The sequence below is a fragment of the Theobroma cacao genome, chromosome 1, assembly GCF_000208745.1.
Source record: "Theobroma cacao cultivar B97-61/B2 chromosome 1, Criollo_cocoa_genome_V2, whole genome shotgun sequence".
NCBI lineage: Eukaryota > Viridiplantae > Streptophyta > Magnoliopsida > Malvales > Malvaceae > Theobroma > Theobroma cacao.
This window is the reverse complement of record NC_030850.1, coordinates 34,537,376-34,550,035: the sequence shown is the minus strand read 5'-3', so window position 1 is coordinate 34,550,035 and position 12,660 is coordinate 34,537,376. Positions and strand designations below refer to the sequence as shown.

General features: G+C 33.3%; 1 protein-coding gene across 4 annotated transcripts; it reads right to left on the bottom strand.

The window, feature by feature from the left end:
* On the bottom strand, window positions 5,763-10,281 carry LOC18614134 (protein PAIR1). 4 transcript variants are annotated; one of them, XM_018116418.1, is made up of 12 exons: window positions 10,089-10,281; window positions 9,438-9,588; window positions 9,178-9,331; window positions 8,885-9,019; window positions 8,424-8,476; window positions 8,120-8,314; window positions 7,823-7,888; window positions 7,676-7,722; window positions 7,268-7,421; window positions 7,045-7,123; window positions 6,255-6,460; window positions 5,763-5,995 (listed from the first exon to the last, which is right to left on the bottom strand). In XM_018116418.1, exons 1-11 carry the CDS (start codon window positions 10,151-10,153, stop codon window positions 6,351-6,353), a joined length of 1,209 nt encoding a protein of 402 aa, XP_017971907.1. In that variant the 5' UTR covers window positions 10,154-10,281; the 3' UTR covers window positions 5,763-5,995; window positions 6,255-6,350. The 4 variants fall into 4 exon arrangements, with proteins under 4 accessions (XP_017971907.1, XP_007051795.2, XP_007051796.2 ...); XM_007051733.2 differs by having other exon boundaries at window positions 6,291-6,460; XM_007051734.2 differs by having other exon boundaries at window positions 6,349-6,460.

Genomic DNA, 12,660 nt, shown 5'->3' with positions numbered 1-12,660 from the left:
AGAAATTGAGAGCGATCTACTCATTAAAATATTATTATTTTTTGTGTGCTAATCTTTCACTTTCCTATTATGCCCCCCCCCCTCCCCCCTCTTTCGCAATCTCCATAAATCCTCCAAACGGTGAGGGAAATATAAAGTGGGGATAAAATGGGGAATTAATTGGATTCCGCATATTAAATTGTATTAAGTGTTGATTAAGTGAATTTAATGCCCAAATTTCCAATTAATGATGCAGTGCTTGAGGCCATACTTTTCAAACTTTGGGTTAAATACATAACATATGAACCAAATGCACCAAGACAAACCATACAAATGGTATACATCTTTACTGTTTAAAGAAGATAAGACTCTTGCATCTTAAATATATCATCATTTTCTTTTTCTTTCATTGTATTACTTTATCAAAGAGGAGAAAATATTTACCAAATATGGATTAAATATTATCTATTTTTCCCAAAAAAAAAATAGCTTTCCTTTCTTATTTACATGCTTGTAATAGATTTTTTAAATATTAAGATAATTTAATGTAATAAATCTTGAATAGATATATGGAAATAAAACTTTGAAAATTTTAAAAGGTCTTTTCATTTATGTTGGCGTCTGGCTAACTTTTAACTAGTTTCTTTTTAGTAGTTTCCTTTTCTATTACGTTATTGGAACAAATGTAAGCACGCAAACACTAAAGACATCATTACCTAAATTTTTTGTTTTTCTTTTTTTACGTCCAACGGCTACTATCTAAATGTTGCCTTTGCAATTATTAAACTGTTCTAAAAATACAACAAAACTCATAAAATTGAAGAAAATAGTAGCTTTCGCTTCCTTAGTTACATGCTTGCAATATATTTTTTTGTGTTTGTAAAGTTAAAAATCAAGATAATTTAATGTAATAAATCTTGAATAGATCGTTTTTTGAAAGAAAAAAAACATCTTGAACAGATCTTTCATGATTTTAAAGAGTTAATAATATTATGTATGTATTTCAAAAAAATTATATATAGGAGAATACAAATTTAACAAATTTAAAAAGGTTATATTGAGATAGAGTAAAGTCTTAACTAGCTTGTTTTTAATAATTTCCTTTTCTATTACGTTATTGAATTTTTAAGTGGATGAATTTTTGTTATACAAGGGCCATGCTTTTTGTTAGAAGAAGTGGATGAATTTTTAAATCATATCTTATCTACAAGAACTTAAAAATTGGGATCTTTCAATATTAAGCTAGCTGGAAACTTTCATGGGACTCGGGAAGAACAGGGTATATCTTTAAATAAAGTCGTACTCTTACCAACAAGAGCTGGGAGCTGACGCTAAACTCGTCTGTCTGAACACCATAAGTTCAGCGTCAAATCGGGCCCAACCATGTTGCTGCCTATTCCTTACTACCTGGTCAACAGGTCAAGTACTAGTCAATGGCATTGATAAATTACACAATAAGGATAGGCCGCAAGTGATGTTTAGCAAATTATTCGCTAGGGGAACTTGGAGAAGTACTCTGCCTCAATCAAGCAAATACCAATTTCTTGTAATCCATTCCAGTTGTCAACTTTTCCACACAAAAACAAACCCTCTGAAATCAATGTTGGCCCCTCATATTGAACAAAAAAGGGGTCATCGAGAATTAGCGTTAAAGGTGGATAGAGGACCCGAATCTTTCAAACATTGGGTTGCTTTTTCGCTGGCTAGATAAACAATGAATGATTTATTTTAAAACGAAAGGAAGAAATATGTGTTCATAATCGATGGTTAAGCAGCTAGTTCAACCAAAAGTGTTAGAAAAGACCTGCAGGATAAACACAGCTTTCTTAAATTCAAATCAAAACTAGACGATCTTCACACACAGCTGAAATCTACACTAATTCGTTGATAAGTTTTTGTCAATCACTCTTCATGCGGAACGAACGAATTTGAAAAAGATAAATTTAGTGAAACTCTCTTTGGTCAGATAAGCTCATTGTTTCTTTGTTTGGTGTGCATTTTTAAATTATGATAATAGACTTGTTCTTGCGGGTGCTAAGAGGAATGACCACGACGCGATGAAAGATAGAACTAAGACAGGCCTTTTTGCACCTTTCAAGAACTCTGTCCATCATAACCTGGCTCAAGTTGGAGCCCAACCCAAGAGGACGGATTGCTTTAGGGGATGAGGGTCCAGACTTAATGGGATTGCTTTCTAACAAGCTTCATTTAGATGACATGTTTGTTGGGAAGAATGATTTGGTACACGGGAGTGATCACCGTTATGAAACTGAACATGTATTGAAATTTTATTCTTTAATATTAAATATTATATTATATCATAAAATATTATATAAAATTATAAAATTAATTATACATAATATTTATATATATAATAAAAAAATTAAAAAAATTCATATTTTTACACAAAATTGACGATTATAAAATATAAATTGAAAAGATTATTTTTTTAAAATTAAACTATTAATATATTCCTTAATAATACATTTTTTAAAATAATATATATATATTTATATTAATTTATTAATTAAAAAATTTAGAGCACTTTTCTTGTTGAAATCAAAAGGGAATTTGATTTTTTTAGGTTTTTTTTGTTTAAAATATAAACATTGAAACTCATAAAATATAGTTTTTCATGTTTCAACTCAAAAAATAATAAAAAATAAAATTTTTAATAATTAGTTAGAATTAAGCTTATAAAAAGTATATTGACAATATTGTACGATATGTCTCCGTATCGTAAAATACGCATCGCATATCGTACAATATGCTTTCAATAATTAATCAAAAATAATACAATTATAGATATATATTATTTTTTGTTAATATCGTACTATATCTTACGATACGTATCACGTATCGTACAATATTGATAACTATGATCACCACCATGATCAATGGCAAGGATGCATAATTGATTGAAGATGATGAAGACAGATTAGGGAGAACACTTGGGATGTTGTTCCTTGGGACTAAATGAGGATGGATTGTAGGAGTTAGAACGATCTAATAAGCAAGCCATGTAAGACGGATAAGTGGTTGAAATGCAGTAATTAATTTTGATGAAAAGAGCATTCTTGACTGCAAAGACACTAAACTTTTTTTTGAAAAGGCAAAGACACTAAACTAACCTAGCCCATGAGACATGATGATGGTATAGTGACAAATGTAGGTCTTGTTGCCATTCAAATTGATAGTTTCTACCAAAAAAATCCTAAGCGATATGATTTTCCTTGTGGGTTAGATTCTAACACAGATTTTAGTAATAATGGATTTAGATATGGTGAGATTGTGTAGAATCCTGAAAAGTCAGGCTAACCTGTTCGAACATAATCATGAATTTATATTGTCCTTTTCATCTCTTCTCACAGCTGGCACTGGATTGCACATTTATGTATAATGAAGATTAGGGCTTCTTACATGCTCTTTGGCCCTATGTGAGTGTGGCTTGGCATGGTGCGCCTCACTCGTATAAGCCCCCCGGGTGTGTAGCTCATCTCACTCGGCTTGCTGCTCACGGGTGAGTTAGTTGGTGTGCGTGGCTCACTCATGTCAGGTCTTTTAGTGTTAGGCCTACGAGCGTGTGATCTTCCTCGGGGTCAAACTCCATAGTGAATGGCTCCTAAATGGCCTGGTCTGGTGTACGACACCCATGTGTACCTAGTTTGGTCGTGCTGCAGGTACGCGCTCTATGTGCGCAGCCCCCTATCCCTTGGTTGTGCTGTGTGCGGCCCATGCATCCGTTTACCTATAGGCCTTGCGCATGGCTCGTGCAAGCTACTGATGTCGCGGCCCATTAGTGCTAGGCTGATGTGCTCTCAACCTCTTCCTGCAAGGCTATAGTGTGTGTTGCTTGTGTGCGCGCTACACCTGCTACGCGACTCGTCTGTTTGCCTTGTCGCGGGGCTCTATGCTGTGTGGCCCCAGTCTACTAGTGCGCCAGGCATGCAGATCTGTGGAATGCACTTTCAGTGCGCTTCTCGTGTGGCTGTGTGAGCTGGGCATGCCGTGCTGGTGTGCCATGTCTGTCGAAATGGCCTAGGGTGCGTTGCTTGTTGGCCTATGTGTTGTTGTTGTGGCTCGGCTACCCTGATGTTGGGACTATCTGGAAATCCTTTGTTGCGGACTACCTGTTTGCATTCCTCAACAAACTCCTTGCCCGAATCATGACTGTGGGTTGGACAACAGACATGTGTGCTGGTGGGTCAACAGCGGCGGATTGGACTGGTCATGGATTTACGGACCATGACATAAGAACTCTAGCCGCTCACTTACACATTTCTATCAAAGGAAGAGATCTAAATCTGAGTTGTTGAGTGTTTTTGATAGTTCTATCTATGTTTGCCTTTCTTGGTTGCCGGGGTTTTTGAAGCTTGAGGTTTTGGAGTCTTTGAGTAAAGAAAGGGAAAGGAAGTCTTCACTGTTCATTCTAGTCTCGTGGTGAGGGATATGGAAGGTGGAGGAAGAAGTTGTCATGTGAGCTGAGGTGGAGTGACAACAAAATAAAATTATCAAAAAGAATGGAAACTTTGGAAAAAATAGAGATAGATTAAAAATAAGAATAAATTTAGGATTTAATTTAAATATATAAAAATGGTAACTTAGGTTAGTTTATTCTATCCTTATTTTTTAGATTTTTTTTATTTAATCATTTTAATATAAACTTGCATTTACTATTTATGTATACTTATAAATAACAATACTATTAATATTATTAAAAGCATTTACTATTTTTTAAAAAAATAAAAGGAGAAATCATTAATCAAAGAAGTGCAAGAGAAAAAACTTAAAAAACTCTTTGAATAATTTTTTTTATTTATGTGATAATTCTAGGTATTATTACAAAATCATTATTTTTAATATTTATAGGTATTATTATAAAAATAAATATTTATTAGTTTTACATATTTTAATATTTAAATAATTAGTATTCAAATATTTGAAGAGAAAGTTTAAGTTAAATATTTACATTAAAAAAATTTAAATTTATTCAATTTTATATTTTCAAACATTGAGATAATTTTGTAAATTTATATTGCATTCTCTAGTAAAATACTTTCAAAACAAACATTATAATGTAACTTCTCAACAATCATACAATTATCACTTTCTCATGTTATATCAAATATTCTAAAATTACATTTTTAATAATCACGCATATGCTCAATAATCATATTTCTTATAATTATATTTTTAATAAAATACCAAACGTCACTTAAATATAATAACAACGACTACAGAGAAGATAATTGAGGTAAAACAGGCCTATTTGCTCCTTCAAAGTACTCTGTCCACTTTAACAGGGCTCCTGTTGACCCTTTCGTCTTTTGGAGCCTAACCCACTAGGAACCCAACATATGTCCCACAAGCCCAACTAGTTAAATTTTAAAGTTCAAGAAAAAAGCTTCTTTTAATAAACTTTGGTATTATTTTCAAAATTAATTTAATAATATAATCAATGAAATGATGAGACCACCAAGATGATTTGATCACTGGTGATTTTATATTATCATAGTTGGTGTAATATTATAAATCACCTGTAATCTACTGATCGTAAATTACCCTCATTGGTTATTGGTGCCCTAGCCAAGGGAGAAACTAAAAATCTTCACTGTTTCCTATTTTTGGGTTTTTTTTTTTTTTTGTTGATTTTTGAAATGCATCATCCATTAATAGTTGACAATAAAGTAAACTTTTTTTCAACCTGATCGGATGATGGCTCCTCCCTTCACCAATGTTGCTCATACTATGAGCAAACTGCACTCTCATCAGATATCCACGGGGAAAAAAAATGTCGAACTAACTAGTCAAATGCTAATGATACAAAAAGGTTTACAAAGGTCAAAAAGAATACGAAGGAAAATTTGCATGTAGCAACTGGACGTGGCTAAAAAATGTACCAATTAATGGAGAGGTTGCCCAAACTGGCAACCAATTGCACTGGAAGCTTCAGCGATAACCTCCAAATGTTCTTCCATGCGTCATCATAACATGGAGATATCTTGCATCGGCAAAACTAACAAAGGCATACACAAACGTTATTTGTCACTGAAGCATAACTATGTATGTACAATGCAGGACATATAGCTACATGCATCACCATGAGCAAACGCTAGTGTTGTCATTCATTGCAAGCTAATAGAACACATATTGACTCATTTTTTCTGATTTTATATTTTTCAGCCCAAGTGGAGCTACAGGATATGCAGTAAAAACATGAGATCCAATTCGATGCTATGCGATTGTTGTTTAATTTTCTGAAAGTTTAAACTCACTCTAAGGAGTACAGTTTGCTAAGGAGAGGTGGAAACCTTTAGCTGAGGGGTAACTGCGGAAAATGCCAACCTGAAGATGCTTATGCTTAAGTACCTTCAATTAATAATTATGAAATTCTGGCTCTTTCTCTTTCGCCTCCTAGCTTTCCTCAAAATCCTTTCAGTCTCTTCCTTAGCTTCCTTTATCAAACTGTTTGTTCTGTCTTCTTTAAAAAAAAAAAAACAGGTTAAGTTCAGAAAAGTTGATGGAAAAGAGCAACTAAAACTTTATAGCAGCAAGTAATAGTAAACCAGATAGAATTATACTATCAATCTGCTGTTGATAAACCAAGACAATCCAACTGGTTAGAACAAATGTCTTTATCCAGTTTGCGTCAGTTGAAATAAGAAAAATCATAAAGCAAACCCTTATAATAGATATCATACTTTTTTTTATACTTCAGCTTCAGAATGCATTTAAGTGGCTTATTAAATTCTTGTAAGTTACTAATAATGTTTAGTTAACGTTTAATAAATTGGTTGTGTACTGGGCAGAATTGCTATTAGGATGATGCCGCATGGTCATAAAACTAATTAGAGTTTGAGTTCCATCTCTCTATATACAGAATTTTGGTCATTAGCAGTAATCTGTGTAAATGCTAATTTAAATATCTAAGGAACTAATGTCTAGCAGGTCACAGGAGTCATGGTGTCTGCCTCCATCAGGAACTTATAAATAGGATAAAAATAATAACTAATAAGCAGAAAATGAATCATATAACTTAAGTCTCTTATTTAGTTCAGTGAATACTTGTTTCCTTGTCATCAAGCAAGCAGGAAAAGCCTCCATCCATCTCTTCATCCGATTCAATTAAGATTCTGTATTTTTCCTGTATCATGAAGTGGCATTTTGATTCAGTACAAACAAATCCATGCAGCAAATAAGCTAAAACGAAATATCAAGTGGATTTAAGGAATGTAAGTCCATGCAAATCGTGGAGGAGATATCCAAACAAATAAAAAGGAAGAACCACCTGCTCAATGGACGAAACTCCTTTCCTCTTGTTCTCTTTACAGAATGCCCTTTCATTGATAGTAGATTGTTTCATTTTTACAGATTTCCAGCCTCCTGTTTCTACCTTTGGAGCTAGAGTGGGTTGCTCATAAACTTTTGGAGGCACAGCTTGCCTTGAAGCAAGAGAATAATTTAAGAACTGTGAGAAGTGAGAAGGCCCAAGAACTTTAAATTTAAAAAAGAAACTTTTTCTTAAATCTGTACCAAAATGAACACCGATATCCTTCACTTTGGCATTCTAAAATGATAATATCACATGTGTTTCCTCTAAATGAGAGCAAATAAAAGAAAGAGGAAAAATAGTCGATCATAACTGGCTGAACAAACAGAGGAATAACCAAGACAGTATAGCGTGAATTTTACATACTTCATAACTGGCTGTGGCTTGCTTTGTGGGGTCGCACAGCTGGTACACTGCATATTCACAAATAAGAAAATTTTACTGAGAAATTTTGTTGTCATGACATGCCTGCTTGAAAAGATTCAGGGTTATTCAATGAGAAAAATAAAGCACCTTTGGTTGAAGAGAAGTACCAACTGGACCTTTTTGGCCGAGGGTCTTCACATTGCTAGCAATTCCCTGAAACATAATGAAAACAAAGGCTTTCTGAACAAGCTGATAAACATGGCAGTATTCAACACAGAAAGTCTAATGAATTTGACAGAAAAAGTTTGTAAATGGGAAACATTTCGGAGCTGTTTATATTGGTAACTAGAAATGATCTCATTTGAGGCCACGAAACTGAATGCATCATTTTAAAGTTTGAAGTTGAATGCATTTTGAAGTTCTCCCTTACAGCATAATACATGCCTTTACTACGTTAGTGAAGGTGTTGCAAATCTCTGTTTGTAATTTGAGTAGAGAAGCTTCTGTCTGTTCTGGCAATGCAGAAAGCACCAAGAAAATCTGTTGTAACTTGTCTCGGTATATATCCTTGTTTAGTTGATCTGATATAGCTTTCATGCCTCCATCAAGGCTGGCTTTAATATCTTCTTGTCCGTTGTTCTGTTTACCACATCTCAGTTCTCTTAACAACTATATATTTACAAATGCTCATAACAACAAGGCCGGTCAATTCAAAAAGTAAAAACGGAGCATAATATTGTGTTGTTACCAGTAGCTGTAAGAAGGTATCTTCAGCAATCAACTTCTGCCGTATCCTTTCCACTGAAATATAATTGATAAGAAACTTCAATTTAGATAAGTTCACAGGTTTCAGAATTGTTCATTCCTCATTGAATTCATGGTATTATTATTTCATAAAAAGGCCTACCTGATGGAATAAAACACTTCACAAAATCCAAATTATAGACATTCATTAGTAGTTGCTTATTGTAGTAATGAAGATCAAGTTTCATGACAAAAATAGGTTTCTATTGCCTTACATCAAATTATATGTGTTAGAACTACAGAAGATAGAGCTTCCATTTTCTCCTTTCTTTCCATGTCCTGGAATGACAGGAATATAACAATCTTATGCAGACAAACAAGTTATTAATAGCTATAACCATTGAGCAATATATTATCCCTTTCATCTCTCAGGTTTTTGTAACATTGAGGAACAGGGTAACTCACTTTCCAGCAACACTTCTTTCGTTCCTTTATTCACTTGCATTACATCACTCTGAATAGAATCCAAGATCATTCCAAATCTATTTAATGAAGTTTCAACCATTGAAAGCCGGTGCTCAAGTTCTTGAGAAGATTGACCTGGTCAGGCAAATAAAAGATTCAGCATCCATCCTTAGCAGTTACATAACAAAATGTAGCTCAAAAGCTTAATTAAGCTACCCAAAGGAAAGGTCATTAAACTGGTCTTATTGAACGTAAGCCTTGCTTGTAATAGTATAACTAAATAATAAACTTACATCTATGTTCTGGATTAGAAGCCGAATTCCATTTGCGTATTAGGTTGGTGGAAGTTTTTGAAATTGGGATTTGACTATCTTCTCTTGTAAAGTTGGTTGGAGGCAAGCAAGAAAACTTCTTCACAGAATTCTCTCGTTCTTGAGAACCATATCTCTGCAAAGATGAAATACAAAGACAATTTATGTACTCTCACAAGAATAAGGTATAGAGCTTTACATGCAACCTTAAATGCTGAAAATCGAAGGAGATTAGATTCAACCTGGTCGGTTGTCACGACTTCATCGAGTGAGCTTTGCGAGATCTGGGAAAACAAGGCATGCTGAGATGAAATCCCCTGTGAGAATGACTGTTGCGATGGCTGTGATCTAAGCTGTGATGATTGTGGTCCACTCGGTACCAGGCTCGATCTCCTTCACATATATTTGCATAACCAAACAGCGTCAAATTGAAATTTTAAACTCTCAGGTATCAGATGATGATAATCTTGAAATTGTCTAAAAATTATTTTCTTTTCAAAATTGAAATTTCATTAGTAATTCTTATTTTCCTATAAAAAGAAGTAGGAAAAAAATATGAAACTCGCGTCGACGTATTCACAATACAGAAGAGATGTGAGATAAAGAAATTTGAAAATTTTTCCCTCCAGTCAAACAGATCTTTGAAGGCTCAAAAGAGAATTGATCTCCTTCAAATATCTAAAAAATTAACAAAAATGAACTAGACATGCGTTTTCTGATGAAAACCTAGGACGATTAAGCTCATCTCTACACTTCCATATACGAGAAAACCGCAAATTATGCTCGATTAAGCTAGTATGATCACACCCTCACGATTTAAGTTTTGAATTAGTTGACCTTTAAATACATTTTCTCGGAAAACGAACGAGAATCATGCGAGGTGAAAAACAAACCTTGTATGAGGAGGAAGAACAGAGATGGAGCTGAGATCGCAGGCTTTGTTGATCTTCAACTTCATTTCAACCGAAATCGGTGAAGATGATAAATTCAAGCCCTAATTTACCAAAACTCTAAAGAGAATCGTTTTATTTTTATTTATTTTATGATGATGACGATGGTTGGAGTTTGAATTACCTCGGAGAGAGAGTTGTCAGTTACAGGTGGAAAAATGCAAACGAGGAAATGAAATGATGATGTTAAACACGGACGATGGCGGGAAAGGGAACCCGTATTTCGGAGCAAAATCAACCCGAACCCGATGTTGCGTCCTATCATTAAACTCAAACTCTATTAAACCAAAAGCCCAACATGGGCCCTTTTTTTAAAATGTACTAGAGTGGTGTCCCGCTTCTAGTGGGAATTGAATTTTTTATTAAAAAAAATTAAATTATATAATATTATAAATAAAAATAATAATAATTACAGATAAATAATTTTAAATTTAAAAATTTATAAATAATAGTAATAATGATAAATTAAAGATAATTATTTTAAAAAGTCCTTATTTTTAAAATATTTTCTCATGTTTTACTAAGTAATTTTTTGTTTAAATAAAATTTTTTAAAACATTTGATTTTTTATATCTTAATATATGCTAATGTTGAATTGTTCTTCGAATATTGGAATAATTGTTACCTGGGAAAGGCAGACAAAAAGATATGGAGGATGAGTTATTTTACGGTTGTTTGGGCAATTTGAAAATATCGTAACGATGTTGTCTTCAATAGTAAAGTTTGGGATAGCACACGGTACTGGAGACCTCAAAGATAAGAGTGGTTTCTTGGGCTAATGCTAAGTGGCTTAATGAGTATCTTTATGTTCTAACTACCTTTATGTTCCCATAAGTTGGATGTGGTGGTAAAAAGAAAGCAAAAGAAAGAAAAGGTGCTACATGGGAAAAACCAAAGCTGGGGTAGCTGAAATTTAACGTTGACGGAGCGGCTCAAGGTTGCCCTGGACTAGCTGGAATTTGGAGTATATTGAAGAATGAAAAGGGAGAGGTATTAATTACCTTCTCCAAACCGATTGGTATTGCTAATTTTACTACAGCTGAAGTTCTTGCTGTGAAATAAATCTTTTTGATCTTCTCAACCCCGAGATGGAAAGATAGCCATTCCTTATTGATTGAAAGTGACACGTGCAACATTGTTAGATGGATTAAAGATCTTGTGAGTGCGCTTTAGAGGTTGAGATTTTGGATGATTCAGATAAAAAAGGTTAAAGGAGATAAGTGCAAAATGGAAAATTAAACATTTATTAGGAGAGGCAAATCAAGAAACCGATTCACTTGCAAAAGCTGCTATCCATATTCAAAGTGAGATATTAAAAGAGTACTAACTTCCTTTTTTAACCTTGATTGTGGAGGTGAGGTCCAGTTATAGCTAACCTCTGTTTTTAGTCTAATTGGGAGTTATGGTTGTTAATGAGTCGTGATTCTCTTAGTCTATGTTTGTGGTTTATTGTAATCATCCCTTCCTTGCTCTTATTGGATTGGGAGAGAAAGGCACTTGGGAGGCAAGGATGCATTGTCAAGTTTGTGGTGGCTGCGATATCCTAAGATTTTGTTTTGTTTCCTGGACGGGTGAATGTAATTGCTCTCTTTTGGGGGTTTTACTTTTCTGGTTTTTGATGTGTATAGGAAATGTTTATCTTTGGCTTTTGAGGAGGCTTTGGAAAGATATATAAGATAGAATGGACTGATATATAAGCCAAAGCCTTATGCTCTAATGTTTCCATGTAATGGTGGAGGAGTTCAGTTCCCTTCATGATGAATAAATTCGATGCTTTTGCTATTCAAAAAAAAATATATGCTAATATTGATATAATCATATTTAGTTAATTACATGATCCTAATAGCGAAATCAAATTCATATTGAGAGAATATAGTATTTTAAAAGTAATTATTACTAAGCTACATAATTAATATAATAAAATTATAAAAATAAAATGAATATTTTTTTATAGTCAAAACAAAATGAATATTAATTACACTTATTAATTTTTTTTTAGTTTTAATGATGAAATTTTCTAAATTATCTTCAATTTTAATTAATACTTTTTTATCTTATGCCTTTACAATTATTTAGAATTAATCCACTTTTATAATTATTTAAAATTTAAATTTTGTTTCACTTCAAATTTGGATGAAATCCACAAATATCCACCCAAATATTTTATTTTCATATTTTGTATTATAAGAAATATATATATATATATATATATTTTTTTTTTTTTCTAAAGGGAATAATAATGCACATATTAAATCTGTGCGTGAGTATTAAGAGAAGGAATCAACCATCACTTTTTTATGTAGCAAAAAACAACCGATCACTGATCAGAGTATTAAAAAATAAAAAAAAGAAGAAGACAAAAAGCCCACATCGTGTTTCAAGCGAGTGTAGAACACCCTATAATTACAACCTAATACTCTAGATGCTGACACGTAACTAAATGAGGGGATTATGTAATAGATTATACTATAGCCCGTGCGCTGCAAACGGGCTTCTTTGTATCTCTCTTTTTGCT

What these genes read in the sequence shown, in the direction of transcription:
- LOC18614134 (XM_018116418.1), bottom strand. Translation starts at nt 10,153, where the DNA reads ATGAAGTTGAAGATCAACAAAGCCTGCGATCTCAGCTCCATCTCTGTT. An exon ending in AAGTCGTGACAACCGACCAG is followed by an intron (nt 9,332 to 9,437) that starts GTTGAATCTAAT and finishes TCATCTTTGCAG; the next exon opens with AGATATGGTTCTCAAGAACG. An exon ending in GAGTTTCGTCCATTGAGCAG is followed by an intron (nt 7,124 to 7,267) that starts GTGGTTCTTCCT and finishes TTCATGATACAG; the next exon opens with GAAAAATACAGAATCTTAAT.